Below are 27,647 nucleotides of genomic sequence, written 5' to 3'. Positions count from 1 at the left end.
ACCAGTGAAGAAATCTCTGAGTTAGATCAGTTTTATACCCCACCAACTTCTGTTGAACATTTTGAAACTCCAAAGTCTCCCAATTTATATTTTACTCCATTAGATACAACTAAACAATCTTCAACACATTCAGGAGAGGAAACTGTTCAAAGAACCACACCTTTAGAGGAAGCTGCTGAAAGGTACTCAACACCTTCTGAAGGTGAGATAACAGAACGATATTCCACACCCCCAGGGGAGGCTCTAGAGAGATATTCCACACCCCCAGGGGAGACTCTAGAGAGATATTCCACACCTTTAGGAGGAGAAACAGTTGACAAATATTCTATCTCTATTGGAGGACCAAACCCCACTGGAAACTTTAAAAGGTACCCATCAAAAATAGAAAGAGAAGACAGTACACCAAATGAACATTTCCATACTCCTACAGGAGAGAGAAGTTCAGCTCATGAAATGTGGCGTTCTGATTCATTTGGCACACCAAATGAATCCATTGAACCAAAAGACAATGAAATGCCTCCGTCTTTTATTGAACCTCTGACCAAAAGGAAGATATATGAAAATACAACATTAGGCTTCATCGTTGAAGTTGAGGGCATTCCAGTTCCCGGTGTGAAATGGTATAGAAACAAATCTTTGCTAGAGCCAGATGAAAGAATTAAAATAGAAAGGGTGGGGAATGTGTGTTCTTTGGAAATTTCTAACATTCAAAAAAGAGATAGAGGAGAGTACATGTGCCATGCTGTAAACATCATAGGGGAAGCAAAGAGCTTTGCAAATGTAGACATAGTACCCCAAAAAGAAGGAGTGGTGGCACTCCCACCTCCGGTAACACATCAGCATGTCATGGAATTTGATTTGGAAAATACTGCATCATCAAGAACACCTTCTCCTCAAGAAATTGTCTTGGAAGTTGAATTAAGTGAAAAAGATGTTAAAGAATTTGAAAAGCAAGTGAAAATAGTCACAGTTCCTGAATTTACTCCAGATCATAAAAGCATGATTGTGAGTCTAGATGTTCTTCCATTGAATTTAGCAGATCCAAATATGGCTTCAAGAGGGGAAGAAGACAAAGATCTGAAAATTGACTTAGAAGTATTCGAAATGCCTCCTCGTTTTATAATGCCTATTTGTGATTTTAAAGTTCCAGAAAATTCGGACGCTGTGTTCAAATGCTCAGTCATAGGCATCCCTAATCCAGAAGTTAAATGGTATAAAGAATATATGTGTATAGAGCCAGATAATGTTAAGTATGTGATTAGTGAAGAGAAGGGAAATCACACCCTTAAAATTCGAAACGTCTGTCTTTCTGATAGTGCAACATATAGGTGCAGAGCTGTGAATTGTGTAGGAGAGGCTCTCTGTCGGGGATTTCTCACCATGGGAGATTCTGCAATATTTGCTATGATAACAAAGAAAAGTAAAGTGACTTTAAGCAGTTTGAAGGAAGAATTAGTCTTAAAACACAAATATTCAGACAGCTTTTTTGAATTTCAGGTTGTAGAAGGGCCTCCCAGGTTTATCAAAGGTATTTCTGACTGTTATGCACCATTAGGCACAGTGGCTTATTTTCAGTGTTTAGTTCGTGGTTCTCCAAGACCCACAGTTTACTGGTACAAAGATGGGAAACTGATGCAAGGAGCAAGGTTCAGTACTGAAGAAAGTGGTATAGGGTTTCACAATTTATTCATAACAAGCTTAGTAAAAGATGACGAAGGTGAATACAGGTGTGTAGCTACAAACAAATCAGGAATGGCTGAGACCTGTGCAGCACTCACCCTAATTTAAAGTTTCTCGTACGATGTTTTAGTGCCTCAGTAATTATCACAATTGATTCGAGTGCTTTCATATTTCTAAATTATATAGATTTAATAAATTTCAAAATATGTCAACTCTATTTGAATGCATTACATTGAAGTCCCCTGGGAAAACATTTTCTCCATGTAAACACCTCATGTTTGTAACACTTGTAAATATTCTGTTATCTAAACTGTGGAATCATCACTTGTGTCAATTATGCTGTGAAAAATCAAGCGCAATTAAATATCTCTTTGGCTACCTAATTGTTTGTGTTTCTACTTTACTCTCATTCTATCCTCCTCCCCCAAAGCGTTTCAGCAGAATGCGTTCCCTTTTAGAAGCTAAACTATATGTAAAGTAAAATGTAAAATAGGAGATCTTGTCAGATGACCATGCAATGACATTGGTAAGTGAAAATCTCTCCACTCTGAGTATTTTATTTGTGAAATTATAACCCTTTTGCAGCCAAATCCATGCTTATTTACTTGGACTTAGATAAATGACAGAAACAAGTAACTAAGTCTATAATCAGTTTTACATTGCAATCTTAATATATTTTTTGGCTCTTTAAAAATATTTTCATTATTAATATTTCTCTTCTTAACTCTTGCTGGTTTCGAAGGGGCGAGTGGTACTGATTGGATAGAGTTCATCTGGATATTTGCAGAATGTGCAAATAAAGAGCTTTCCACTTTTGGAAAAAATCTCATTTTCTCAATTTTCTAGATGGTGTCAAGTATAAAATGCAGCATTAATATTTGCCTGAGGAAAAAGTAAACTACTGTATAACATTTATATAGATTTCAAACTGCAGTCCAATTTCAGAGTCTTTAAAATTAGGAGGCAATATGGTTATCTGTGTTTCAGATTATATACAAATAACAAGATAGTAAGCTTTCCTGTCATTTTCACTGAATTAAAGTTTTAAAACTGGAAATTAATAAGCATTCGAGATTCAAGATTTATATATATTTCTAAGTGACATCTTTTGTTTTTCAAAATTAGAATTTTAATATATTCACAAAATCCTTGGTATTGTATCTATGTACCAATGTGAACATAAATCTTCTCATTATGTTGTAATTCAATTTTTTTTTTAATCTGAAAATGAGGGGTTGGACCAAAATTTCTCAGAGTTAATTGTTTAACTCTATATGTTATCCCAGTTGTAATTTTTCTTAATGTGATTTGAAATAAATTTTAATTTTGCAACAGATGATGAGAGAAACAATAGAATATAGTAATAAAACTATAAATCTTCCCTCCCCCAACTCATAAGTTATTCACTGTTACTTAATGACTATATTTGTCCCTTGCATTGAGCAATTTTTAAGTACCGTAATTGTATTAAACATATTAATTCTAATTTAATTCTAAAAAAACTAAACATTTAATTTAAATTTAATTTTTAAAAGAATTCATATACTCTTTCATTCCAATTATGCTTACTATGTTTATTTTATCTATTACCTTTTTTTTATTCTCACAATGGGAATTCCCTAAAAGCCTTCCAACTTACATAAGCAATTTGGAGTATATACAGAATATAGACAGAGCAGTCAGGCTTATATCCCCACCCCATCCCTCACTTCTATATCCTCCCCCTGCAAAAAAAAAAAAAATCTTGTTTTACTTGTTTTGAGTCACCAAAACTCATTAAGATAGATACACTATGGTGGAACAATCATTTCTGTTTCAACCAGTGAGTACACAATATCTGTGATAATAATTATAGATGTAATATGGTACACTCTAAATCTCTGAAATAAAATTATATTCTATAGTTTAGGGACTTAAGGATTTATTCTACTTTTAGTCACATAATGGAGGTTTAAATAAATTAGAAATTCAGGTCATGATAAACATGACAAGCACACTTTACCCAAGTGTTATAGAGCATAGCAACAGTTCAAAACCTGTTTCTTAAAAGGAAAGACAGAAAAGAAAAAAGAAAAAGGAAAAAGGAAAAAGGAAAGGAAAAGAAAGGAAAGGAAAGGAAAGGAAAGGAAAGGAAAGGAAGGAAAGGAAGGAAAGGAAAGGAAAGGAAAGGAAAGGAAAGGAAGTAAGAAAAAAAAGTTTTAATGCCTTATTGGATTTGCATGAAAGGCTGAAAAATATACTTTTATTCACATAAGAAGGAGGGCCTTATTTGACTTTACTCATTATAATTCTGTTATTCTCAAATGCATTCGACTTGAGGATATGCAGAATAATAATGAATAAAGAAAAGTAAGCCTTGCCCACACTTGGCTTATTTATTAATTGTTATAGATAATTAAATAGAATTTTTTAATTTTCTGACTCAATGGCACATAACTTAAAAGCCTGAAATATTAATTTCTCTGATGTTGGATAAAGAATTCATTGTATTACACATCGTAATGTTTAGACATAATTCTTAACTGCTCCTACAACATGTATTTTTAACTACACTTTTCATGTTTCAGCACATTTGTGTTCCATTTCCTATCTGTTTTATGGTTAATATACCATGTTTAAAGGTAAGGGAAAATATTTCAAGATTTTAGTGAGGAGGAGTATTTTAACCACATTCACATTCATTCCCTTTACAGATGTTTCGGCAGTTCAAGTAAAGGGGGAGGTGACATGAGTAACATATTATAGATTAAACATAAAGTTAAGTGGTCACCATTGGTATGTGAAATAAATTAATGATTTTATGACTACTAATTGAAATAATAAAAGTATATGTATTCTACATGCTGTAAATAAGTTTTACCAGTACATTTACAACTAACAGACACTAGAGTCCTGCCTTATAATGCTTATACACTAGAACAAAAAAGAATTAAGGCATAAGACTATTTCATATGATGCAAGTGTAGTGAACAAATAAAATAATAAAACTGCTTTTTAGTAAAGCAGTAAAACTAGTATTAACAGAGCTGTTCTATATATTTAATAGATTTAATGAAAACCTAATGCTTTGCTATCAAATTACAAATCTTTCATCTTGTCATCCAATACACTATTTAAAGAGTATCTGTTATTCACTGCTTTGTTTTTCTGTTCCATAATGATGTATAGGTATTTCTTGCAAAATAAAATATAATCAAGTTTTTTTTCAAGCCGAAGTTTTATTTAAAATGTAAAAAAAAAAAAAATGGTTCTTGAAAATGCTGATAAGTAAAGCAAAAGGATACAGTGCTCTCTTCCTACTAGCCAGGCAGCCTGTTCAAGGACAGAGTAAAATACAGTACTGAAGTGCTAATGGAAATTCACAGGAGTTTAGTTTTAGATTATCTGTGTCTAGATTATGTAGTGATTCTCAGTGTGTGATCTCAGTTTTAAGTTCACACCTTTATTGAGCATGAACAAGAACTCTTGCTCCTTGGTCATAGCCAAATCCTTTGGGCCCAAAGTTCTTTGCGTAGCATCCTGTACAGTAGATTACACCTTCTTTCTCACTCAGAGCTGTTGATTCTTCCCACACTTGGCACATTGGAAACAGTTTTTGTGCCAGAGCTTTCTAGCTCCAATTACCTTCTCAGCAGCACTAACAAAATTTACACATCTGGACCACTTCTCAGCATCTTGTATTTCTGAGCTAATTTATAAGTGTTTGGATTTGTTGCAAGCCGGTTAGGTTAAACATTCTCTGGCTTGATACCCAATCTCTCCATATCCTTGTTGAGCATGCTAACGCCTTTGGCTCATACTTCTTTCCGTAGCAGGAGTTGCAGTTGATCTCTTTATCATGAATTGTCACTTTTATACTATCTAAATTTCACCTGCAAACCATGCAGAGAAAGCAGCATCCATGGAAGCTTCTCCCATCACACTGCACCTCTTTCTCATTGCACAGGGTCCTCCCACCAGCCCCAGACTTGTTCCCACCTCCCCAGAGGGGCATTTTAAGTCTAGAGGTAGGACCAAGCACCATGGGCGGAGTTAAGGGAGGCAGGGGGAGGAGCACAAGGGGAGTCAGGGAGCCACGATCAAGTTTTTAATGTCGGAGTTGTTTTCTCTCATTTCTGATTCTCCCATTAAGTTAGTAACTTGAGTCTTATTATAAAAGCTTTGTTGAAGTACTGTGCAATTTACACAGGCAAAAGAAGGCCTGCATTTCTAGTAACTGAAAACAGTAGTTCTCTTACAAATTCAAGTTAAACATTTCCTGTAGCCCCTTATTTTTAATAATGGCCTTGATTTATAAGCAGTAACTGGGACACAGATGTTTTATTTTGGAAATAATTGGTCTCCATTTTGATAATGAGGATATTTTTAAATGCAAGAAAATTCTAAATATAAATAATAATTCTGGATCTTTTTTAGAAAGTGATTTAAATAATGCTGGATTCCTTTATTATAAATATTTAGCCAGCAGTTTTTCAAACTTTAGAATTGGGATTATATTACAAAGGGAAATGTGTAAAAACATCTTTAAAATTTACAGACTCTAATACGAATGAAGTGGACTAAAAGTTGCATTAGTATTTATAATCACATAGTGTGATACAGTAAACTAAGATTAAACAATTAGAAATGTGCTTTTTGATAGATTATTAATCTCAGGGTAATCTAATGATTTCAGGAATAAAGCAGAAGAAGGCCACCAGTTGGTGCATAATTCTTTGACTTTTATTTTTATTGTTGTTACATGAAATTGATAGTAAAATAATCATCATTTTTCCCCAAACAGAGTTTTCTAGTTGTCTTCTGTCTGCTGAGGAAGAAGGACTCCAGACCTATAGCTCTGACCTTCAGTTATCTAATAGAAATGAAACACTTGAACTTTTGTCTGAACCTCCAGTTCATTCAACTAAATTTGATTCCAAAAAGGAAGGCAGTGTCCCAGTTTTTATCAAAGAAGTGTCAAATGCTGAAATAAGCATAGGAGATGTGGCTAAACTGTCTGTTACTGTCACTGGCATTCCCAAACCTAAAATTCAGTGGTTCTTTAATGGAGTAATGTTAACGCCTTCTGCTGACTACAAATTTGTTTTCGATGGTAATGATCATAGCTTGATCATTCTGTTCACAAAACTTGAGGATGAGGGAGAGTATACGTGTATTGCCAGTAATGAATATGGACAGACAATATGCAGTGCCTATCTAAAAATAAATTCCAAAGGACAGGGGCACAAAGAAACTGAACCAGAATCAGCAGTGGAGAAACCTCTGGGAAACCTTGAAGGTCCTTGTCCTCCTTACTTCCTTAAAGAGTTAAAACCAATTCACTGTGCTCAGGGGGTCCCTGCCGTCTTTGAGTACATGGTGATCGGAGAGCCTGCACCCACCGTTTTGTGGTTCAAAGAAAATAAACAGCTTTGCACCAATGTGTATTACACTATCATTCATAATCCTGAGGGTTCTGGGACATTTATTGTCAATGACCCTCAGAAGGAAGACAGTGGCCTCTATGTCTGTAAAGCAGAGAATATGTGGGGTGAGTCCACCTGTGCTGCAGAGTTACTTGTGCTTTTGGAAGACACAGACATGACTGATGCCCCCTGCAAAGCCAAGTCCACACCGGAGGCTCCTAAAGATTTTCCCCAGGTGTTGTTAAAGGGCCCTGCAGTTGAGGCATTTGACTCAGAGCCAGGAATTGCAGCTTTTGTAAAGGACACCATTTCGAAGGCTGCATCACAGGCAGTTCTATCAGATACTGAAAAAATATTCCCTGGTGCCACATCCAAAGAAGAAATTAGTTCATTAACAGTCAAGCCTCTGAAAACTTTATTAGCTGAACCTGAAGGGAGTTATCTACAATCTTTAACAGAAGAACCTCCAGCTCATTCATATCCAACTTCTGGGGTTGAGGAAGCACTTTTACCAAAAGAAAAGACAGTATCTTCAGTGGACAAAGAGCAAATGGGAACTCTTCAAAAGCAAGAGGCACAAAGTGCTCTCATCATGAGTCAGAACTTAGCTGAGGGACACGTGGAAAGTTTCAAGGGTCCTGACACTGAGGTCTCTAACATAAGCTATGAGCCCCAGGTTCCTTCAGAACACACGTGCACAGAAGAAAGTGAAATTTTGATGGAAAGCGCGTATCAACTGGAAAGTACAGGGCAAGATTTCGTGGCCAGGACTGAGGAAGGCAAGTCCTTAAGTTTTCCACTAGCATGTGAAGAAGAGCAAGTACTATTCAAGGAAAAGCATTCTGACAACTTGGCAATGCCCCCTAACCAAACCATTGAGTATAAGAAAGAACCCATGGCAATACAGGCCGTGCAGGAAGTTGGGGAAAGTGACATTCTTTCTAAGGAAAGTTTGCTTTCTGGTATTCCAGAAGAGCAAAGATTAAACCTGAAAACTCAGATCCGCAGGGCTTTGCAAGCAGCAGTGGCCATTGAGCAAATGAGCCTTTTCTCTGAGTGGTTAAGAAACATTAAAAAGGTAGAGGTCAAGGCCATAAACTTTACCCAAGAGCCCAAACGCATTATGTGTACCTACCTTATTACCTCAGGGAAGTCTCTAACAGAAGAATTAACCATCGCTATTGAAGGTATCGATCCTCAAATAGCTAACTTGAAAACTGAATTTAAGGATGCCTTGTGCTCTATTATATGTGAGGAAATAAACATCTTAACAGCTGAGGATCCTCGAATTCAGAAAGGAACCAAAACAGGCTTGCAAGAAGAAATGGATTCCTTTTCAGATTCACAGACTGTTGAAGCAATCACTGAACCAGAAATCGAATCTAAATATTTGGTCTCAATGGAAGAAGTCAGTTACATTAATGTGGAAAGTCAGGTCAAAGTTGTGGATACCACAGCTGTCCCTGATGTGGTTGCTACAGCTGCTCTCTCTGATGAAAAACAAGATGAGTTACCAAGACCATCTGAGGGTAGCTTAATCAAAGACGCTGGTCCTATAATACATAATCCCTTGGTGGACACTGTTGCTGAGGAAGGTGACATCGTAAACCTCACGTCATCCATAACAAACGCCAAAGAGGTGAACTGGTATTTTGAGAGTAAACTGGTGCCTTCAGATGAAAAGTTCAAGTGTTTACAAGATCAAAATACCTACACACTAGTAATCGACAAAGTAAATACAGAAGAACATCAGGGAGAGTACACCTGTGAGGCCCTGAATGACGACGGAAAAACAGAAACTTCGGCAAAACTCACTGTAGTCAAAAGAGGTTGGATTTTAAGGATTAAATGGATAAAGCTCTAACATTCACTGGATTGTAATGTTCAGGTTGCATCACTGAATTTTCACTTATCTGCCACTGCCAGAATGCAGTTGATTTAGAGTAAGAATAGTCACAGACATAATCATGGTTATTAACTCTTCTCCTTTTCCTTTACTCTTTATTGGGTAATATGTTATATCTACATTACTACTTATTTTTTAAATAAAACGTGTTTTCATATATTTCATAATACCAATACATATGCTTTTTAGTTTATTTTCATATGGAAATACTTTAATACCATGTAATAAAAAGCTGTCAGTGAACACTTAGCCACTCTAAAATTTCCATTCTCACCCATAAATTCAAAATAACCATGATTAATTGTCCATTTATGTTTTTTGTATCTATTTCTTTTTTGCTGTTGTTTCACTTATCACTTTATATAAGATGTCATGTTTTTTCACATTCTCAATGTTCCTAGTCAGCATGGTATATTTAAAGAGTTATCATGTTGTTACGCACGTGAGCCAATAGCATCACATTTTAATTTTTTTCACAATTCACTGCAAAGTACTGATTGAATATGTTGAAAGCTGCTTATTGTCTCCTTTTGCCTTCAATGATCTTTCTCATTTTCCAGTCACTTGTCTTAAACTGCTGCAATCCTTCTCACCAGTTTCAACTGTCTTACTTCATTAACAGAAACAAAAGTTAGAAGGAAAAGAAAAATGTGGTATGCCTGATGCGGGGGCATGCTAATGGACTCTGCTTCTCTTTGCAGCTGCCCCAGTGATCAAGAGGAGAATCGAGCCCCTTGAAGTAGCCCTGGGCCACCTAGCCAAATTCACCTGTGAGATCCAAAGTGCCCCCAATGTCCGATTCCAGTGGTTTAAAGCTGGCCGAGAAATTTATGAGAGTGACAAGTGTTCTATTCGATCTTCAAATTACGTCTCCAGCCTGGAAATCCTGAGAACCCAGGTTGTTGACTGCGGCGAGTACACCTGCAAAGCTTCCAATGAGTATGGCAGTGTCAGCTGTACAGCCACACTAACTGTGACAGGTAAATGCCATACATCGAATTGGGTGTTATCATCTCATTTCATATTGTTGCTTAATTTGCTTTTCATACAGGTTCATGATGTGCTTGTCCTACCAACTGGAGAGACCAACAGCCTAGATGGTAACATGGTGACTAGATACTGCAGAATCTATGTCGGACAAGAAATTATTATTTACAGTCGTATTTCTAACAACGGCTAAGGAAAAAATAAATATAATTTAGTATTTTGAGACAAATGTTAAGGAATCAAATGAGAAGTGGCTCCTGAAAGTTTGGTTTTGAGGGAGTTTGTTTTTATTAGTTTTGTTCTCTTTTTTTTAATGACTAGCTTAGAAGAAATTCTTGGATAACTACTGACGGCTTGGCCCTTAATATAAAAAATTTCAGGACAGTTTGGTGCTACTACAAAATATATAATATCCCAATGAATTTAATAATTGGAACCAGTTAAGAACAGAATTCACACTGAGGAAAGCCAGAGCATAAAACTAAAGTTAAACAAATCCTAATGTGAGACAGGGAGCTAGCACAGGACTGTAAACTAGGATTCTCACCCTAAGCTTTGTTCCTAATTTAAAAATAAGAGTAAACTACACAGATATTCTGTTCCCAGTATTTAAGTTCCCCGAATGACTTTTGATTAGTTAATACTCATCAAGTGTTTGCATTCCCTCATTTCCTGCTCTCTCTCTCTCTTTTTCTTTGTTGCTTTCTTCCCAAGGGAAAGCGTGAGTATGAATTATGATTTAGAGTCAGGAGTAGCAACAACCCACATTGTCGAGAGAAGCCATGCACTAATGTCAGAGCAGGATTGTTCCTTGATCTTCTTTTTCATTGAGAATCTGAAAGGGAAAGGCAAATGTAGCACATCAGTTTGACCTGGATACGTTAGGGTTCTGTGTAGCTTTCTCTACTCTACAGATCTTTTACATATCAGAAAACATAAAACCCAGGTCTGTGGCAACCGGACCTGTGGTTTTCACTTTGTGATCAGAGTCTCCATGAAACCGCATGTATGGCTTTATTCTTCATGACACTCTTGGAAATTTCTTTACCCAAATTAGGCCAATTCAGTAATGGGACTAATACCTTTCAAACAATAAGAAAGAGGAAGGAGGATGATTTTTTAAAGATCAGAAAGAGAGGGTCCTAAAGGCTTGCTTCAAAATGCAGTATAGAAATGGGAAATTACTGCTATAAATATTCTGACAAGCTTGAAATGACTTGAGGGGTTGCATTCAAAGTTAAGCCATTTAAGGCTTTGCCAGTTATTGACATTAGGGTTAGAGAGACTTTACAAAACTACTAAAACTTTTTATCACTTAATATTTCTATTCTTCAGGTACATTTTATTTATCTTCCTTATACAGTCTTCTAATTAGGCAGAATAAAAGTATCAGCTGAATTGCTTATCAAATAATTCAAATAATCAGCTCTCAAATGGACAAATCATTAACAATAGTAAGTTAATGTTACTAAATAAAGGAGTATCTGTTCTTTCCTTTGATAGAAACATTTAATGTGCTGTCTCTTCTATAAAGAACACTCTCATCACTTTCTTTTAACAAATCTTTTCATTTTATTAATACATTACTCTATTTTAAATACCATCTCAAGTCTATCTAAAGATATAACTCATTTTTCTCTTTCTTGAAATATAGCAATACAGCAAGAGCTTTGGTGGGGACAAAACGTAATGCTGGAAAAATTTCTTTTGCAGAGGCATATCCACCAACCTTTCTCTCCAGACCTAAGTCCATTACAACTTTTGTGGGTAAGGCAGCCAAGTTCCTCTGCACAGTGACAGGGACTCCTGTGATTGAAACCATTTGGCAGAAAGATGGGGCTGCTCTACCACCTTCCCCTAACCACAAGATTTCGGATTCAGAAAACAAACACATTTTAGAACTCTCAAATCTTACAATTCAAGATAGAGGAGTTTACTCTTGTAAGGCTTCTAACAAGTTTGGAGCCGATATCTGCCAAGCTGAGCTGATCATAATCGACAAACCACATTTCATTAAAGAATTAGAGCCTGTGCAATCGGCTATCAATAAGAAGATCCACCTTGAATGCCAAGTAGATGAAGACAGAAAAGTCACCGTTACATGGAATAAAGATGGGCAAAAACTCCCACCTGGGAAAGATTATAAGATCTATTTTGAAGATAAAATAGCATCGCTTGAGATTCCGCTAGCCAAACTAAAAGATTCAGGAACCTATGTTTGCACAGCTTCAAATGAGGCTGGAAGCAGCTCATCTACAGCAACGGTGACTATCAGAGGTAAGAAATGTGTGAATATTATTTTTTCACTTTCTTCTCTGAAAGGATGCCTCAGTAGAAGCATCGATGTAGTCGGTACATTTTGTTATTAAAATAATTTCATCCAAGCAAAACTTTTAGTTTGGGGGAAATCCCGTCATTTGTTTGATTTTAGTTTTTCAATCTTCTTCACAATTCACTTACTTTTGTTCTTTTAAAACATTCTGCCATTAACAAAGATTGCTTTAAAAAGTTCAAGTGTCTAGGAAATCCTTAACTATTCTTCTTTTATAAAATTGTTCTTTGTGTAAGTGGAGTTTGCTCATTTTTGTTTTTGTTTGTTCTTTTTTTTTTTTTAAATTAAGAAACTGAGAAAGTGTTTTAGAATCATTGAAATATGGAAAGTTATTGAGAACACCACAACCTTTTCAGAAATTTCATGCAGATATTTTATGTGTGCTGTGTCTTTTTGTTGTATATGTCTACTTATCTTTTGTGGAGATTACGCTTCAGCTATCTTTTCCTTTTTCTTTTCTTGTTAACTTGATGTAGAGCCACCATCCTTTGTGAAGAAGGTGGATCCCTCTTATTTAATGCTCCCAGGTGAATCAGCACGCCTCCATTGCAAGTTGAAAGGCTCACCTGTGATCCAGGTTACTTGGTTTAAAAATAACAAAGAGCTTAATGAGAGTAACACAATCCGCATGTCTTTTGTCCATTCTGAGGCTGTGCTTGATATTACTGATGTCAAAGTTGAAGACAGTGGGAGTTACTCATGTGAAGCAGTAAATGACGTTGGCAGTGACAGCTGCAGCGCTGAAATAGTTATCAAAGGTTTGTTTATAGTCCATTGTTTTGTCCATTATCGTCCATCGTTTTTCTGTGAAAAGATGCTTTTCACTCGTTCATAACATGTGACTTATTCACTGCTTTCATGCTTTTTAGAACCTCCTTCTTTCGTCAAAACTCTTGAGCCTGCAGACATAGTGAGAGGAACAAATGCTGTCCTTCAGTGTGAAATCTCAGGCACTGGACCATTTGAAATTAGCTGGTTCAAAGATAAGAAGCAAATTCGAAGTAGTAAAAAATACAGGTTATTTTCTCAGAAGTCTCTTGTGTCTCTGGAGATCTTTTCTTTTAATAGCGCAGACGTCGGTGAATATGAATGTGTTGTTGCTAATGAAGTTGGGAAGTGTGGCTGCAGCGCAACACACTTATTAAAAGGTTAGTGCTTGAAAAACTGATATCTCTTTAATAAATTGTCAAAATAATTTTCTTAACCCATTGAAGGAAAACTGGTACTTTCCCTTTCAAAATATATTTTGCCTTTGATTTGACCTGGGACCTCGGAGACAAAGTCAGTGACCTTCATTTAGTCTTGTTTTGAGACCAGGGTAAATATTTAGTCTCTAATAACAAAAGTGAAACTACATAAAAGGCCGTTTCGTCAGCTGATAACCATGTATCTTCTCTGCTTCTTTCTCTTGGATGGAATTGTAATTCTTCTTCAATTTTATTTCTTCTTCTTCTAATTAACCAATATTATGGGATAGCAGTTGGACAAGATAAACGTAATCTAGATAAAACACTTAAATATATATGGTGTTGAAACTGTTTGAAAATTGATAAGTTTTGTATGCTCTCTTCCTTTGACTAGAACCACCAACCTTTGTAAAGAAAGTAGATGATTTTACTGCACTAGCAGGACAAACTGTTACCTTACAAGCTGCTGTGAGAGGGTCAGAACCCATCTCTGTCACATGGATGAAAGGACAAGAGATCATTAAAGAAGACGGAAAAATCAAAATGAGTTTTTCCAATGGTGTTGCGGTCTTGATTATCCCCGATGTTCAGATTAGTCTGGGTGGCAAATATACATGCCTGGCCGAAAATGAAGCTGGAAGCCAAACATCTGTTGGGGAATTAATAGTTAAAGGTTCGTGTAGGGACATTTTAACTTTGAACCAATATTTCCACTTAAAAATGAAACCCTAAAATACATATTTTGGAATTCTAACTGTTTAATACCATTATAGAACCCGCCAAAATTGTCGAGAGAGCAGAACTGATCCAGGTGACAGCAGGAGACCCAGCCACGCTGGAGTATACAGTCACAGGCACCCCAGAACTCAAGCCCAAATGGTACAAAGATGGCAGACCTCTCATTGCCAGTAAAAAGTATCGAATAAGTTTTAAAAACAATGTTGCCCAACTCAAATTTTATTCAGCTGAACTACACGATAGTGGCCAATACACGTTTGAAATTTCCAATGAAGTGGGCAGCAGCTCCTGTGAGACAACTTTCACTGTACTAGGTCAGTATCTCTAGAAACCTATGCTACATAGTCCTTTGAAAACCAACAGATGACCAAAAATAAAATCGCTGAGCACTCTTCCATGCTGACCTTTCTTCCTTTCTTGTGCTGTGAACAGATCGAGACATTGCTCCATTTTTTACCAAACCCCTACGCAATGTGGACAGTGTGGTTAGCGGAAACTGCAGGCTCGACTGCAAAATCGCTGGCTCCCTCCCAATGAGGGTATCTTGGTTTAAGGATGGTAAAGAAATAGCTGCTTCCGACAGATACAGAATAGCATTTGTGGAAGGCACAGCCTCTTTGGAGATAAGCAGAGTAGACATGAACGACGCAGGGAATTTCACTTGTCGAGCCACAAATTCCGTGGGAAGCAAGGACAGCAGCGGAGCCCTGGTTGTGCAAGGTTGGCTGGAGACTTTGCGTTTCATTCTTATTGTAGACGATGTTCGAATTAAGCCTTCTTCCCTTCGATTGCGCCGCTTAACTCTTTGAAATTCTGTCTTATTACCCCTTCTTTAGAACCACCCAGTTTTGTAACTAAACCTGCATCAAAGGATGTTCTGCCCGGCTCTGCAGTCTGCCTGAAGAGCACCTTCCAAGGGTCTGTTCCTCTTACAATCAGATGGTTTAAGGGTGACAAAGAGCTGGTTTCCGGTGGAAGCTGCTATATTACTAAAGACGCTTTAGAAAGTTCCCTGGAACTCTATGCTGTAAAAACTTCCGATTCAGGCACATACACCTGTAAAGTCAGCAACGTCGCTGGAAGTGTGGAGTGCAGTGCAAACTTATTCGTAAAAGGTTTGCAGTGTTTTCTTGACATCATCATACTACCATTGTCCTAAGTTCTTTCCCCTTTCTTAAGTCTCTTAATAACTTCTTTCCTTCCACAGAACCTGCCACATTTATTGAAAAGTTAGAGCCATCACAACTCTTAAAGAAGGGAGATGCCACCCAGCTAGCCTGCCAAGTAACTGGCACTCCTCCAATTAAAATAACATGGTTTGCAAATGACAGAGAAATCAAGGAGAGCAGCAAACACAAAATGTCTTTTGTGGGGTCCACTGCAGTTCTAAGACTTACAGATGTTGCCATCGAAGACAGTGGTGAATATATGTGTGAGGCCCAAAACGAGGCTGGCAGTGACCACTGTGGTAGCGTTTTAATAGTCAAAGGTTTGTGTTCACATTGCCCCTTGTGTTACCAAAGTTTTAATCCATGCCACAAATTCCTCCCCTATTAACTCAAAATAATTCCTTTTTTACTGTAGAGTCACCTTACTTTACCAAAGAATTTAAGCCAATCGAAGTGTTGAAGGAATATGATGTCATGTTGCTGGCCGAGGTGGCAGGCACGCCTCCCTTTGAGATCACTTGGTTCAAAGACAACACAACGTTGCGAAGTGGTAGAAAGTATAAAACCTTTATTCAGGATCAGCTGGTTAGCCTGCAGATCCTCAAGTTTGTAGCTGCAGATGCTGGTGAATACCAGTGTCGGGTGACCAACGAGGTGGGCAGCAGCACCTGCAGTGCCAGGGTGACTTTAAGAGGTTAGTGTTGGTTCACATGATGGACTAGCTCTTCTGCAGTCAACTTTTTTTTTTTAATGCCAGTTTTTCTATAGAGCTGGTATTGATCAAGAATTCGTTTTTCTGTTAGAACCCCCCACCTTTGTAAAGAAGATCGAGAGCACCAGCTCCCTTCGAGGAGGCACAGCTGCCTTCCAGGCCACTCTGAAGGGTTCCTTGCCAATCACAGTGACTTGGTTAAAAGACAATGATGAAATCACAGAAGACAATAATATAAGAATGACCTTTGAGAACAATGTGGCCAGTCTGTACCTCAGTGGCATCGAAGTCAAGCATGATGGGAAATATGTCTGTCAGGCCAAAAATGATGCAGGAATACAAAGATGTTCTGCATTACTCTCAGTAAAAGGTTGGTTTAGAAAGTCTGCTGTGGGTTTTAGGGAAAAAAAAGTTCAGATGTAGGCCTTTCAGCAGAGCAGTTCACAACCCACACTTATCCCTTTGTTTTTTACAGAACCTGCAACAATCACCGAGGAGGCTGTGTCTATAGATGTCACCCAAGGAGACCCAGCCACTTTGCAGGTTAAATTTTCAGGGACTAAGGAGATTACAGCTAAATGGTTTAAAGATGGCCAAGAACTGACCCTGGGCCAAAAATATAAAATCAGTGTCACTGACACAGTCTCTATACTGAAGATTATTTCTACAGAAAAGAAAGATAGTGGAGAATATTCTTTTGAGGTCCAAAACGATGTTGGGAGAAGCAGCTGCAAGGCTAGAATTAATGTACTAGGTTGGTATTGCTTTTCTGTGGAGAGGAACTGGGCATTTCTATGCTCCTCATCTCATAATTTTAGAGAAAATACAAATTGGTGAATTAATCTAACATTTTTTTTTTTTTGCTTTTTTATTGCATAGATCTTATCATACCTCCTTCATTCACTAAAAAGCTGAAGAAAATGGATAGCATTAAGGGGTCTTTTATTGACTTAGAATGTATAGTGGCTGGGTCACATCCCATAAGCATCCAGTGGTTCAAAGATGACCAGGAAATATCAGCTAGTGAAAAATACAAATTCTCTTTTTATGACAATACTGCCTTCTTGGAAATCAGTCACCTGGAAAGTACCGACAGTGGGACATACACTTGTTCCGCCACTAATAAGGCAGGACACAACCAGTGCAGTGGCCACCTGACAGTCAAAGGTTGGCAGTTTTTATCTCCACCTATCAAGAATTTATAACTGTCTCATTTCTTAATTCTTACTTCATCGCTCAGTTCTAAATTGAACCTCTCTCCTTTTGCTTCTTTTTCTTTCACCTCAGAACCCCCTTACTTCGTGGAAAAGCCACAGTCACAAGATGTCAATCCCAATACAAGGGTTCAATTAAAGGCTCTTGTGGGTGGCACAGCACCCATGACAATAAAGTGGTTTAAAGATAACAAAGAGTTGCACTCAGGAGCAGCTCGCTCGGTTTGGAAGGATGACACCTCTACCGTTCTAGAGCTCTTTTCAGCCAAAGCTGCTCATTCTGGGACTTACATTTGCCAACTAAGCAATGATGTTGGCCTAGCAACCAGTAAAGCCACTATCTTTGTGAAAGGTCTGGTTTCTGCATCTCTTCACTTTCTTGCTTGTCTAGATTTTCTTGGAGGGGGTGGGAAGAGGCTTTAGAAACTAATTTTGCTCTTTGGTCTTTGTTTTTTAAAATGTTCAACATCAGACTTTTTTTCTCCCATCTTCAGAACCTCCTCAATTCATTAAGAAGCCCAGCCCAGTATTGGTGCTGAGGAATGGACAATCTACAACATTTGAATGCCAAATAACAGGCACTCCCGAAATCAGAGTTTCTTGGTATCTGGACGGAAATGAAATAACAGCCATTGAGAAACATGGCATTTCCTTCACTGATGGTTTAGCCACTTTCCAAATTTCTGGTGCCAGGGTAGAAAATAGTGGGACTTATGTCTGTGAAGCTCGTAATGACGCAGGCACGGCAAGCTGTAGCATTGAATTAAAAGTCAAAGGTTTGTTACTAGATCTACTTTCCATTTTGGCTGTGCTACTGGCTAGGCCTGGGGCTTCCTTTGAGTAAGCTAGTCTCTGTCTTCCTTTTGAACCTTTAGAACCTCCCACCTTTGTCAGGGAGTTGAAGCCTGTGGAAGTAGTGAAAGATAGTGACGTGGAGCTGGAGTGTGAAGTTATGGGAACATCTCCGTTTGAAGTCACTTGGCTGAAGAATAACAAGGAAATTCGAAGTGGCAAAAAATATACCCTGACTGACAGAGTGTCAGTGTTTAATCTCCATATAACCAAGTGTGACCCTTCAGACACTGGTGAATACCAGTGCATTGTAGCCAACGAAGGTGGCAGCTGCCTTTGCAGCACCAGAGTCTCTCTGAAAGGTCAGTTACACACGAAGCAGCAGGGTGCCCAAGAACAATTCTGTAGTGCTCCTTAATTTTATGATTATGGGTGGGAGCTCAAATATACCTCTTCTTTTCACACTATCTAATTTAATCACAGAACCGCCATCGTTCATTAAGAAGATAGAAAACATCACCACTGTTTTGAAAAGTTCTGCCACCTTTCAGAGTACTGTGGCAGGCTCTCCTCCCATTTCTATAACCTGGCTAAAAGATGATCAGATTCTTGACAAAGATGATAACGTTCACCTTTCATTTGTGAACAATGTGGCCACACTTCAGATCAGAGCTGTGGATAATGGACACAGCGGGAGATACACGTGTCAAGCAAAGAATGAGTCAGGAGTCGAGAGATGTTATGCTTTCCTTTTGGTGCAAGGTTTGTAAGCTATTCCCTTTCAGAGTTAGTCTGTGGAGACAATTTCATAAGCACTCCTTATTTCTAGTGGAATTATCAATGCAACTCATCCACATTTTAATTCTTATTACAGAACCTGCTCAAATCCTAGAGAAAGCTAAATCCGTTGATGTTACTGAGAAAGACCCAGTGACCTTGGAGTGTGTTGTGGCCGGAACACCAGAACTCAAAGTAAAATGGCTTAAAGATGGGAAACAAATTGTGCCCAGTAGATATTTTTCGATGAGCTTTGAAAATAACGTGGCCAGTTTTAGGATTCAGTCAGTAATGAAGCAAGATAGTGGTCAGTATACCTTCAAGGTGGACAATGACTTTGGAAGCAGTAGCTGTGATGCCTACCTGAGAGTGCTAGGTTTGTATCTTGGCCCCAATCAGCTTTGATTATTTATATTACGTCCTTTGTAAACAAATGGCAACATATTAATGGATCTGTTTTGCTGTTTGCATTGGACAGATGAAAATATTCCTCCATCATTCACCAAAAAATTAACCAAAATGGATAAAGTTCTGGGCTCTTCTATTCACATGGAGTGCAAGGTTTCTGGCTCACTTCCTATTAGTGCTCAGTGGTTTAAGGATGGAAAAGAAATATCTACAAGTGCAAAATACAGACTTGTCTGTCATGAGAGCACTGTGGCACTGGAAGTTAATAATCTGGAATTAGAAGATACTGCGAATTATACATGCAAAGTCTCAAATGTAGCAGGGGATGATGCATGCAGTGGCATCCTAACTGTGAAAGGTCGGAATTTCTTTACCTCTTCTTGATTCTTCTTTGTGATTGCTTTTCAAATGTATGACTCTTACCTTGTATCTTTTAGAGTTAAAGGTCTCAATAGTCCTGTTTCTTTAGATATACATTTACCAAGTTCAAGAAATATTCGGTCATTACCTCTTTTCAATAATGTTTTCTTATATGCCCATAAAACTGTCAAAGTAATTCAACTACAGGACTTTAATCAAATATATTTCTCTTAAAATCTATAGAACCACCAAGCTTCCTAGTAAAACCTGAGCGACAGCAAGCCATACCTGATTCTACAGTGGAATTTAAAGCTGTACTAAAAGGAACACCGCCATTTAAAATAAAGTGGTTTAAGGATGATGTGGAACTTGTCTCAGGACCTAAATGTTTCATTGGCTTGGAAGGGTCAACTAGCTTCTTAAATCTCTACTCAGTGGATGCTTCCAAGACTGGACAATATACTTGCCAAGTTACCAATGATGTTGGTAGCGACTCTTGTACTACGATGTTGCTTGTGACAGGTGTGCACATTTGATTGTTTTATGTTTCTGTGTAACCTGTGGCTCTGGTCCTTTCTGTGATCTGTTACAGTACATTTATCCAATTAAGAATGTACTCTTCTCTCTAACACAATACACTGTATCTGCCAGGCATTGTTCATATTTTTATCTTTCTACATACTTCCTGATTTAACTTTTATTATTCATATCTGTTTCCTCATAATCTCTTCTTTCCTTCACTCTCTAGAGCCACCAAAGTTTGTGAAGAAATTAGAAGCATCCAAAATAGTGAAAGCAGGTGACTCAGCACGACTTGAATGCAAGATAACTGGATCCCCAGAAATAAGAGTTGTGTGGTACAGAAATGAACATGAACTCCCATCTAGTGATAAATTCAGAATGACTTTCATTGACTCAGTGGCTGTCATACAGATGAACAGTCTCGGTACTGAGGATGGTGGAGATTTCATTTGTGAAGCTCAGAATCCTGCTGGCAGCACAAGCTGCAGTACCAAGGTTATAGTAAAAGGTAGAGATTTCTTTTTCTTTTCCTCGTTACCTGAAACCCACCTTCTTCTTCCCTGGGTATCATAGCTCTTTATTCTTTTACTGTCATTTTAGCTTCCATTTAAGATCATAGAATGTTTTCCCAAATTCATATTTTTTCCCCTCTTTAAATGTTATTTCTTCTTAAGATTTGCTTACATGTAGCCAATCATTCTGAGATATTTTTCTTGTTATTCCCATGCCATAATTCTGATCACTTAACATATTAGTCAAGCATTTCAAATTTTATGTTACAAAAACATATACACAAAAAAATAAGCATTTTTAAATTTTTTGCCTTCAATCAACTTATAAATACATCATCATCCTCACTATAATCATTTTATCATTATATTAATTTTTCACTCATAGCAAGGAATACTTGCTACTTATAAACAAGGTGCGAACAATTTAAATTTTAACCTTACATTTAAAACAAGACAATTTTATATTTTTTTCTCTTTAAAAAATTAGTTTCTATTTTTTAAATAATTATATCACTATACCTTGGTGCACATAGTACTTGTTTTTTTCTGCTGCCATTTTCCAATATTTTTGTCACAAAGTCCAAGTTTGTCATGTTGTGAGACAATTATTACAATAACCATTTGTCAAAGTGGAAGGCTTAGAGCACAGATGTTGTGATGACTCCCAAGTGTCTAATTTATAGACTATATACAAAACATTTCAATCCCAAAGTCAGGATTTCATCATACCTCATGCAAATCATATTCATTAATATACTTAGGTTTTTGGTTTTGTTTGTTTGGTTGGTTTTTTGGTTTTGTTTTGTTTTCTTACAATCTTTGCATCAATCTTTATAGTCCGAGATAAATTAGTAAGATGGAGTAGACAGAATGTTGAACTGCTCAGTAAAGACGTCTAGCGTCTAGCTTGGGTTCTCTGCCAATGAAGTTGAGTGATTTCATAAAGGCTAATGGCTTCTCTGAAGCTGTTATTCCTCAACACTCAAGTGATAGTGCTTGACACTACTTGCCCATGGTAGTCATTATCTTGACTCTTTCTTCTCATTTAAAGCAAAGAAATAAAAATATTCTGTGACATTAAATAGCCCAATTCATGAGAAACTCTTGTTTTTTACAGAACCACCTGTTTTTAGCAGCTTCCCTCCCATAGTAGAAACCCTAAAAAATACCGAAGTTAGTCTTGAATGTGAACTTTCGGGAACACCACCGTTTGAGGTGGTATGGTACAAAGACAAACGGCAACTCCGAAGTAGCAAGAAATACAAGATTGCATCCAAAAACTTCCACGCAAGTATTCATATTCTCAATCTGGAAACTTCAGATATTGGTGAATACCACTGCAAAGCACAGAATGAAGTGGGAAGTGATACTTGCATTTGTACTGTAAAATTAAAAGGTAAGCATATTTCCTGCATGTGGCAGAAATGGCAGGAATATGCAAAATGCCTATTTTTTTTCTCTGTTCCATTATCTGGACAATCTTTTCAACAATCTCCACTCATTTCTCTTTGTTCAGAACCACCAAGATTTGCCTCCAAACTGAACAGCCTCACCGTAGTAGCTGGTGAGCCTGCTGAGTTGCAAGCATCCATAGAGGGCGCCCAGCCTATTTCTGTCCAGTGGCTTAAAGAGAAGGAAGAAGTGATCAGAGAAAGCGAAAACATCAGAATTACATTTGTGGAAAATATTGCAACTCTGCAGTTTGCAAAAGCAGAACCAGCTAATGCTGGGAAGTATATCTGCCAAATCAAGAATGATGGTGGAATGAGGGAGAACATGGCCACACTGACAGTCTTAGGTTGGTACAATACTGTACAATAGTCCCCTAATGGACAGTGATGCCAAATGCTGAGATTAGTTACTAAGAGTTACTGGTAGAATCTCATTTTCCAAATTTCTTCTATAACTATATCGATCCTCACCTAATTTAAAGGTTTAGGCGTTTAGGAACTCTACTAGATCTTACAAAACACTTTTCTGTTGCTGCAATTCTAACAAAAATTAGCCATCTATTTTACTGCTTACTTACTATTTTTCTTTATGGATTAGCAGATATAATCATAACTATCTTTTGTTTAAGCATGAAAAATATCGGAGCCCAGCATATAGTACATTGACATTTATTTCCAAAGTACTAGTTATTAAAGCTGACAAGAATTGCAAAGAACAACATTTTATAAGAAAGACTTGCACTTTCATTTTTGGGCATATTAAACGTCAACTATTGCACAAACATACTTCTTAATCATAACTCCTATAATTTTATGTCAGCATGTAATTATGGAATCACATTTTAAAGTCTAAAGAAAGAGCCCTAATATAAGCTTATCACTGGAATAAACAGTCTTAGTGAATTTGATAGTAGAGATAAAGGTAGATAGTAGAGATGTAATAAAGGTAACAGACTTTGACAGATGGCTATCACATTTTATTTCAGAGCCTGCAGTCATTGTCGAGAAGGCAGGACCAATGACAGTGACTGTAGGAGAAACATGTTCTCTGGAGTGTAAGGTGGCTGGCACTCCCGAACTCTCAGTTGAATGGTACAAGGATGGAAAGCTGTTGACCAGCAGCCAAAAACACAAATTTAGTTTCTACAACAAAATCTCTTCCTTAAAGATTCTCTCCGTTGAAAAGCAAGATGCAGGCACATACACTTTCCAGGTTCAAAATAATGTTGGAAAAAGCAGCTGCACAGCTGTGGTTGATGTTTCAGGTTAGTTCCAATATGTTCCTTCCATTGCTTATGCAAATTCCTTTCAAAAGTTTTCTTCTCTCAAGTCTCTTTAATTCTTTCAAATCATGATGAATCTTGCCTTTCCTCCCACAGACCGAATGGTTCCTCCTTCTTTCACACGAAGACTGAAAGATACTGGTGGGGTGCTGGGTACTTCTTGCATCTTGGAGTGCAAAGTAGCTGGATCATCACCTATCTCTATTGCCTGGTTTCATGAGAAAACTAAGATTGTCAGTGGAGCAAAGTACCAAACCATGTTTTCAGATAATGTCTGCACATTGCAGCTGAATTTTCTAGACTCATCAGATATGGGCAACTACACATGTGTGGCTGCTAATGTTGCTGGGTCTGATGAATGTCGTGCAAAGTTGACTGTACAAGGTCAGTGTTAGAAAACCAAACCCTTTCTTATAAATTCGTCTTTGGGTGCACATATAAAATGACACACATTCAGAAGTACTCTTCTTTTTTGATTCAAAATTGCAACTAAAATAGAAGCTTACAAAATCTTTTCATTGTCCTCCATGTCTATGTAGAACCACCCTCTTTCGTGAAGGAACCTGAACCTTTGGAAGTACTGCCAGGCAAAAATGTCACTTTCACAAGTGTTATTAGAGGAACCCCTCCGTTCAAGGTTCGCTGGTTCAGAGGTGCCAGAGAACTGGTAAAAGGAGACAGGTGCAACATCTATTTTGAAGACACTGTGGCAGAACTGGAATTATTTAACATCGACATATCCCAGAGTGGAGACTATACCTGTGTGGTTTCTAACGGTGCTGGCCAAACATCCTGCACCACTCGTCTCTTTGTTAAAGGTTTGCTCAAGTGCATTTTGCTCTTCCTATTTTTCGCACACTGACATTTTTGTTTGTATTTTTATTGTGTTTAACTGTTGTGCTTTGTCACTCACCAGAACCAGCTACGTTTGTGAAGAAATTAAGTGATCACTCCGTAGAACCAGGGAAGTCCATAATTCTGGAGAGCACCTACACTGGAACGCTTCCAATTTCAGTTACCTGGAAAAAAGATGGTTTTAACATAACTCCATCTGAAAAATGCAACATAGTAACAACAGAGAAAACTTGCATCCTGGAAATTCTGAATAGCACAAAGAGAGATACAGGACAGTATTCCTGTGAGATTGAAAATGAGGCAGGAAGGGATGTTTGTGAAGCTCTGGTATCTACATTAGGTGTGTTGTCTTTTTCTGTCTTGAATGATTGGCATTCCTCTAACAGGAAGCATGGATTGGTTTTCTTTAAATGCAGTTGCTAATTGTGAGTCTTTCTTATTTAGAACCACCTTATTTTGTTATGGAATTGGAGCCTCTGGAAGCTTCAGTTGGAGATTCAGTTTCTTTACAATGCCAAGTTGCTGGGACACCAGAAATTACAGTGTCTTGGTACAAAGGAGATACCAAGTTGCGGCCAACTCCTGAATATAGGACCTACTTTACAAACAATGTAGCCACACTTGTTTTTAATAAAGTGAATATTAATGACAGTGGAGAATACACCTGTAAAGCCGAAAATAATATAGGAACTGCTTCTTCTAAGACTGTCTTCAGAATTCAAGGTGATGATATTATTTTAGAAATTAAGAAATTTTTTTTCCTTATCTTCTTTTATCTTTATGGGAGATATTTTCATTTCATCTACTAGTGTCTCAATTATTACTTGTCTTCCTACAGAGCGTCAACTCCCACCTTCCTTTGCAAGACAATTAAAGGACATTGAACAAACTGTTGGGTTGCCAGTTACACTCACCTGTCGATTAAATGGCTCTGCACCCATTCAAGTGTGCTGGTATAGAGATGGGGTACTTTTGAGAGATGATGAAAATTTACAGACATCATTTGTAGATAATGTGGCAACTTTAAAAATTTTGCAGACTGACTTGAGTCACTCTGGCCAGTATTCTTGCTCAGCTTCCAATCCACTTGGAACAGCATCTTCTAGTGCTAGACTGACAGCAAGAGGTTTGTTCCCATGTTAATCTTTCTTTTTGCAAACCATGACTTCTTGCTCATTTTCAAAGTAGAAATGGCCAATGAAAAGAGAAAAAAAAAAAACATTGCCTTTTCTTTTCATCTTCTAGAACCTAAGAAATCTCCCTTCTTTGACATCAAGCCTGTATCTATAGATGTTATTGCTGGGGAAAGTGCTGACTTTGAGTGTCATGTTACTGGTGCTCAACCAATGAGAATCACCTGGTCAAAAGATAACAAGGAGATTCGTCCTGGAGGAAACTATACCATCACATGTGTTGGAAACACTCCCCATTTGAGAATTCTTAAAGTAGGCAAAGGAGACTCGGGTCAATATACTTGCCAAGCAACCAATGATGTTGGCAAAGACATGTGCTCTGCTCAACTCAGTGTGAAAGGTATCATTATGTGGCATTTACCAATATTTGTTCTTCCCCACCTTTGTGTAATTATCTTCTCAAAGTTTATTTGGTTTTTAAATTTGGGGAATAAATTAACTGGATCATGTTAGAATTTGTCTTAAGTGTAATCCTACCAAAAAGTGTTGTTTAATTGAAATTTGTTAAATGTTGTTTCAACTATCCATTCTCTTTTTCCATTCTTTTCTGTTCTGTGGCATTCTGATTTATCATTACAAAAATTGGAATCAAGTACTTTTATAATACATTAACTTACATGTTTTAGCTTATATATTTAAATTACAAAAATAAACTTATCAACTAAATTCTCTATTAAAAATACTAAAAGCTTATTTAATAAAAAAGACAACCTTATTTTACCACAGAATTCTCAGAAATTCTTACTAACAAACTAGTTTAAGTAAGCACTTACGGGATCTTCAACTACAAACATAAGTTATTTTTTCCTTTGATTTACTAGAACCTCCAAAGTTTGTTAAGAAATTGGAAGTTTCAAAGGTTGCAAAGCAGGGAGAATCCATCCAATTGGAATGTAAAATAAGTGGTTCCCCAGAAATCAAAGTTTTGTGGTTCCGAAATGACAGTGAACTTCACGAAAGTTGGAAATACAACATGTCATTCGTTAATTCTGTGGCGCTCCTTACCATCAATGAAGCCAGTGCTGAGGACAGTGGGGACTACATCTGTGAAGCTCATAACGGCGTTGGTGATGCCAGCTGCAGCACAGCGCTGACTGTCAAAGGTTAGACATATTAAGCTTTCTTTCTTCATTCTCCTCTGATTTACATTCCTTTTCAGCAGTGTTATGAACTCCAAAGTAAGAGGTCTAGTTAAGGGCATTTACTTGTAATTCTTTACCTAGTTTTTATGAATTATCATTTCTTATGTTACCATACTCTCATATGTTACGCCAGTCACTCTTAATAATTCTAGATTATAATTTTGTTCTCCTTTTTAGTAAGCAAATGTTCTCATCATTTATCTCTTTTTTTTTCTGGTAGCACCTCCTGTTTTCACCCAAAAGCCTTCTCCAGTAGGAGCCCTTAAAGGTTCTGATATTATCTTACAATGTGAAATTTCGGGAACTCCCCCATTTGAAGTGGTGTGGGTTAAAGATCGAAAGCAAGTTCGAAGCAGCAAGAAATTTAAAATTACTTCGAAAAATTTTGATACAAGTCTTCATATCCTTAATCTTGAGGCCTCTGATATAGGAGAATATCACTGCAAAGCTACCAATGAGGTGGGAAGTGACACATGTACTTGCATTGTCAAGTTCAAAGGTTTGTATACGTGGGCAGAAACATATATGCCTCTTCTTTTCATTTTTTTCTCGTTCGACTAATAACTTATGTAGCTGTGATTCTCATTTTTTTTCTTTTCTAACCATGAATTTCTTTCATTAGAACCTCCACGATTTGTGAAAAAGCTAAGTGATACCTCAACCCTCATTGGGGATGCTGTTGAGTTACGGGCTGTAGTGGAAGGCTTCCAGCCAATTTCTGTTGTCTGGCTGAAAGATAAAGGTGAAGTCATCAGAGAGAGTGAAAGCACAAGGATTTCATTCATTGATAACATTGCAACCCTCCAACTTAGTAGCCCAGAAGCTTCTAATTCTGGAAAATACGTGTGTCAAATCAAAAATGATGCCGGAATGAGAGAATGTTCAGCAGTCTTAACTGTACTAGGTTAGTAACAAAGTACAGCCTGAGGAAAAAAAGTCGAGTTGATTGACCTATTATTATTTTCTGCAAATATTAGCCTTACCCAATATTGATTACACTCTAATCAATATTGATTGGAAGT

General features: G+C 37.4%; 1 protein-coding gene and 1 pseudogene across 1 annotated transcript in view; one reads left to right on the top strand and one right to left on the bottom strand.

The window, feature by feature from the left end:
- Positions 1 to 27,647, top strand: part of TTN (titin) — a 295,008-nt gene that overhangs the window by 88,167 nt on the left and 179,194 nt on the right. The window contains 34 exon segments of the mRNA XM_039855355.1: positions 6,464 to 8,914; positions 9,693 to 9,971; positions 11,692 to 12,255; positions 12,787 to 13,068; positions 13,180 to 13,458; positions 13,892 to 14,170; positions 14,271 to 14,549; positions 14,668 to 14,955; positions 15,072 to 15,350; positions 15,443 to 15,724; positions 15,820 to 16,098; positions 16,208 to 16,486; positions 16,592 to 16,870; positions 16,996 to 17,283; positions 17,404 to 17,682; positions 17,825 to 18,106; positions 18,206 to 18,484; positions 18,606 to 18,884; positions 18,997 to 19,275; positions 19,378 to 19,665; positions 19,911 to 20,189; positions 20,416 to 20,697; positions 21,819 to 22,097; positions 22,218 to 22,499; positions 23,139 to 23,417; positions 23,532 to 23,819; positions 23,975 to 24,253; positions 24,352 to 24,630; positions 24,735 to 25,013; positions 25,129 to 25,416; positions 25,536 to 25,823; positions 26,305 to 26,586; positions 26,846 to 27,124; positions 27,248 to 27,529. Of these exon segments, the coding sequence (XP_039711289.1) occupies positions 6,464 to 8,914; positions 9,693 to 9,971; positions 11,692 to 12,255; positions 12,787 to 13,068; positions 13,180 to 13,458; positions 13,892 to 14,170; positions 14,271 to 14,549; positions 14,668 to 14,955; positions 15,072 to 15,350; positions 15,443 to 15,724; positions 15,820 to 16,098; positions 16,208 to 16,486; positions 16,592 to 16,870; positions 16,996 to 17,283; positions 17,404 to 17,682; positions 17,825 to 18,106; positions 18,206 to 18,484; positions 18,606 to 18,884; positions 18,997 to 19,275; positions 19,378 to 19,665; positions 19,911 to 20,189; positions 20,416 to 20,697; positions 21,819 to 22,097; positions 22,218 to 22,499; positions 23,139 to 23,417; positions 23,532 to 23,819; positions 23,975 to 24,253; positions 24,352 to 24,630; positions 24,735 to 25,013; positions 25,129 to 25,416; positions 25,536 to 25,823; positions 26,305 to 26,586; positions 26,846 to 27,124; positions 27,248 to 27,529 (12,018 nt within the window).
- LOC120596863 (cysteine and glycine-rich protein 2-like) lies at positions 5,123 to 5,674 on the bottom strand (annotated as a pseudogene).

Source organism: Pteropus medius, unplaced genomic scaffold (genome assembly GCF_902729225.1).
Source record: "Pteropus medius unplaced genomic scaffold, Ma_sr-lr_union100, whole genome shotgun sequence".
Lineage (NCBI taxonomy): Eukaryota > Metazoa > Chordata > Mammalia > Chiroptera > Pteropodidae > Pteropus > Pteropus medius.
The sequence above is the reverse complement of the archived record's forward strand: the minus strand, read 5'-3'. Positions and strand labels throughout refer to the sequence as shown.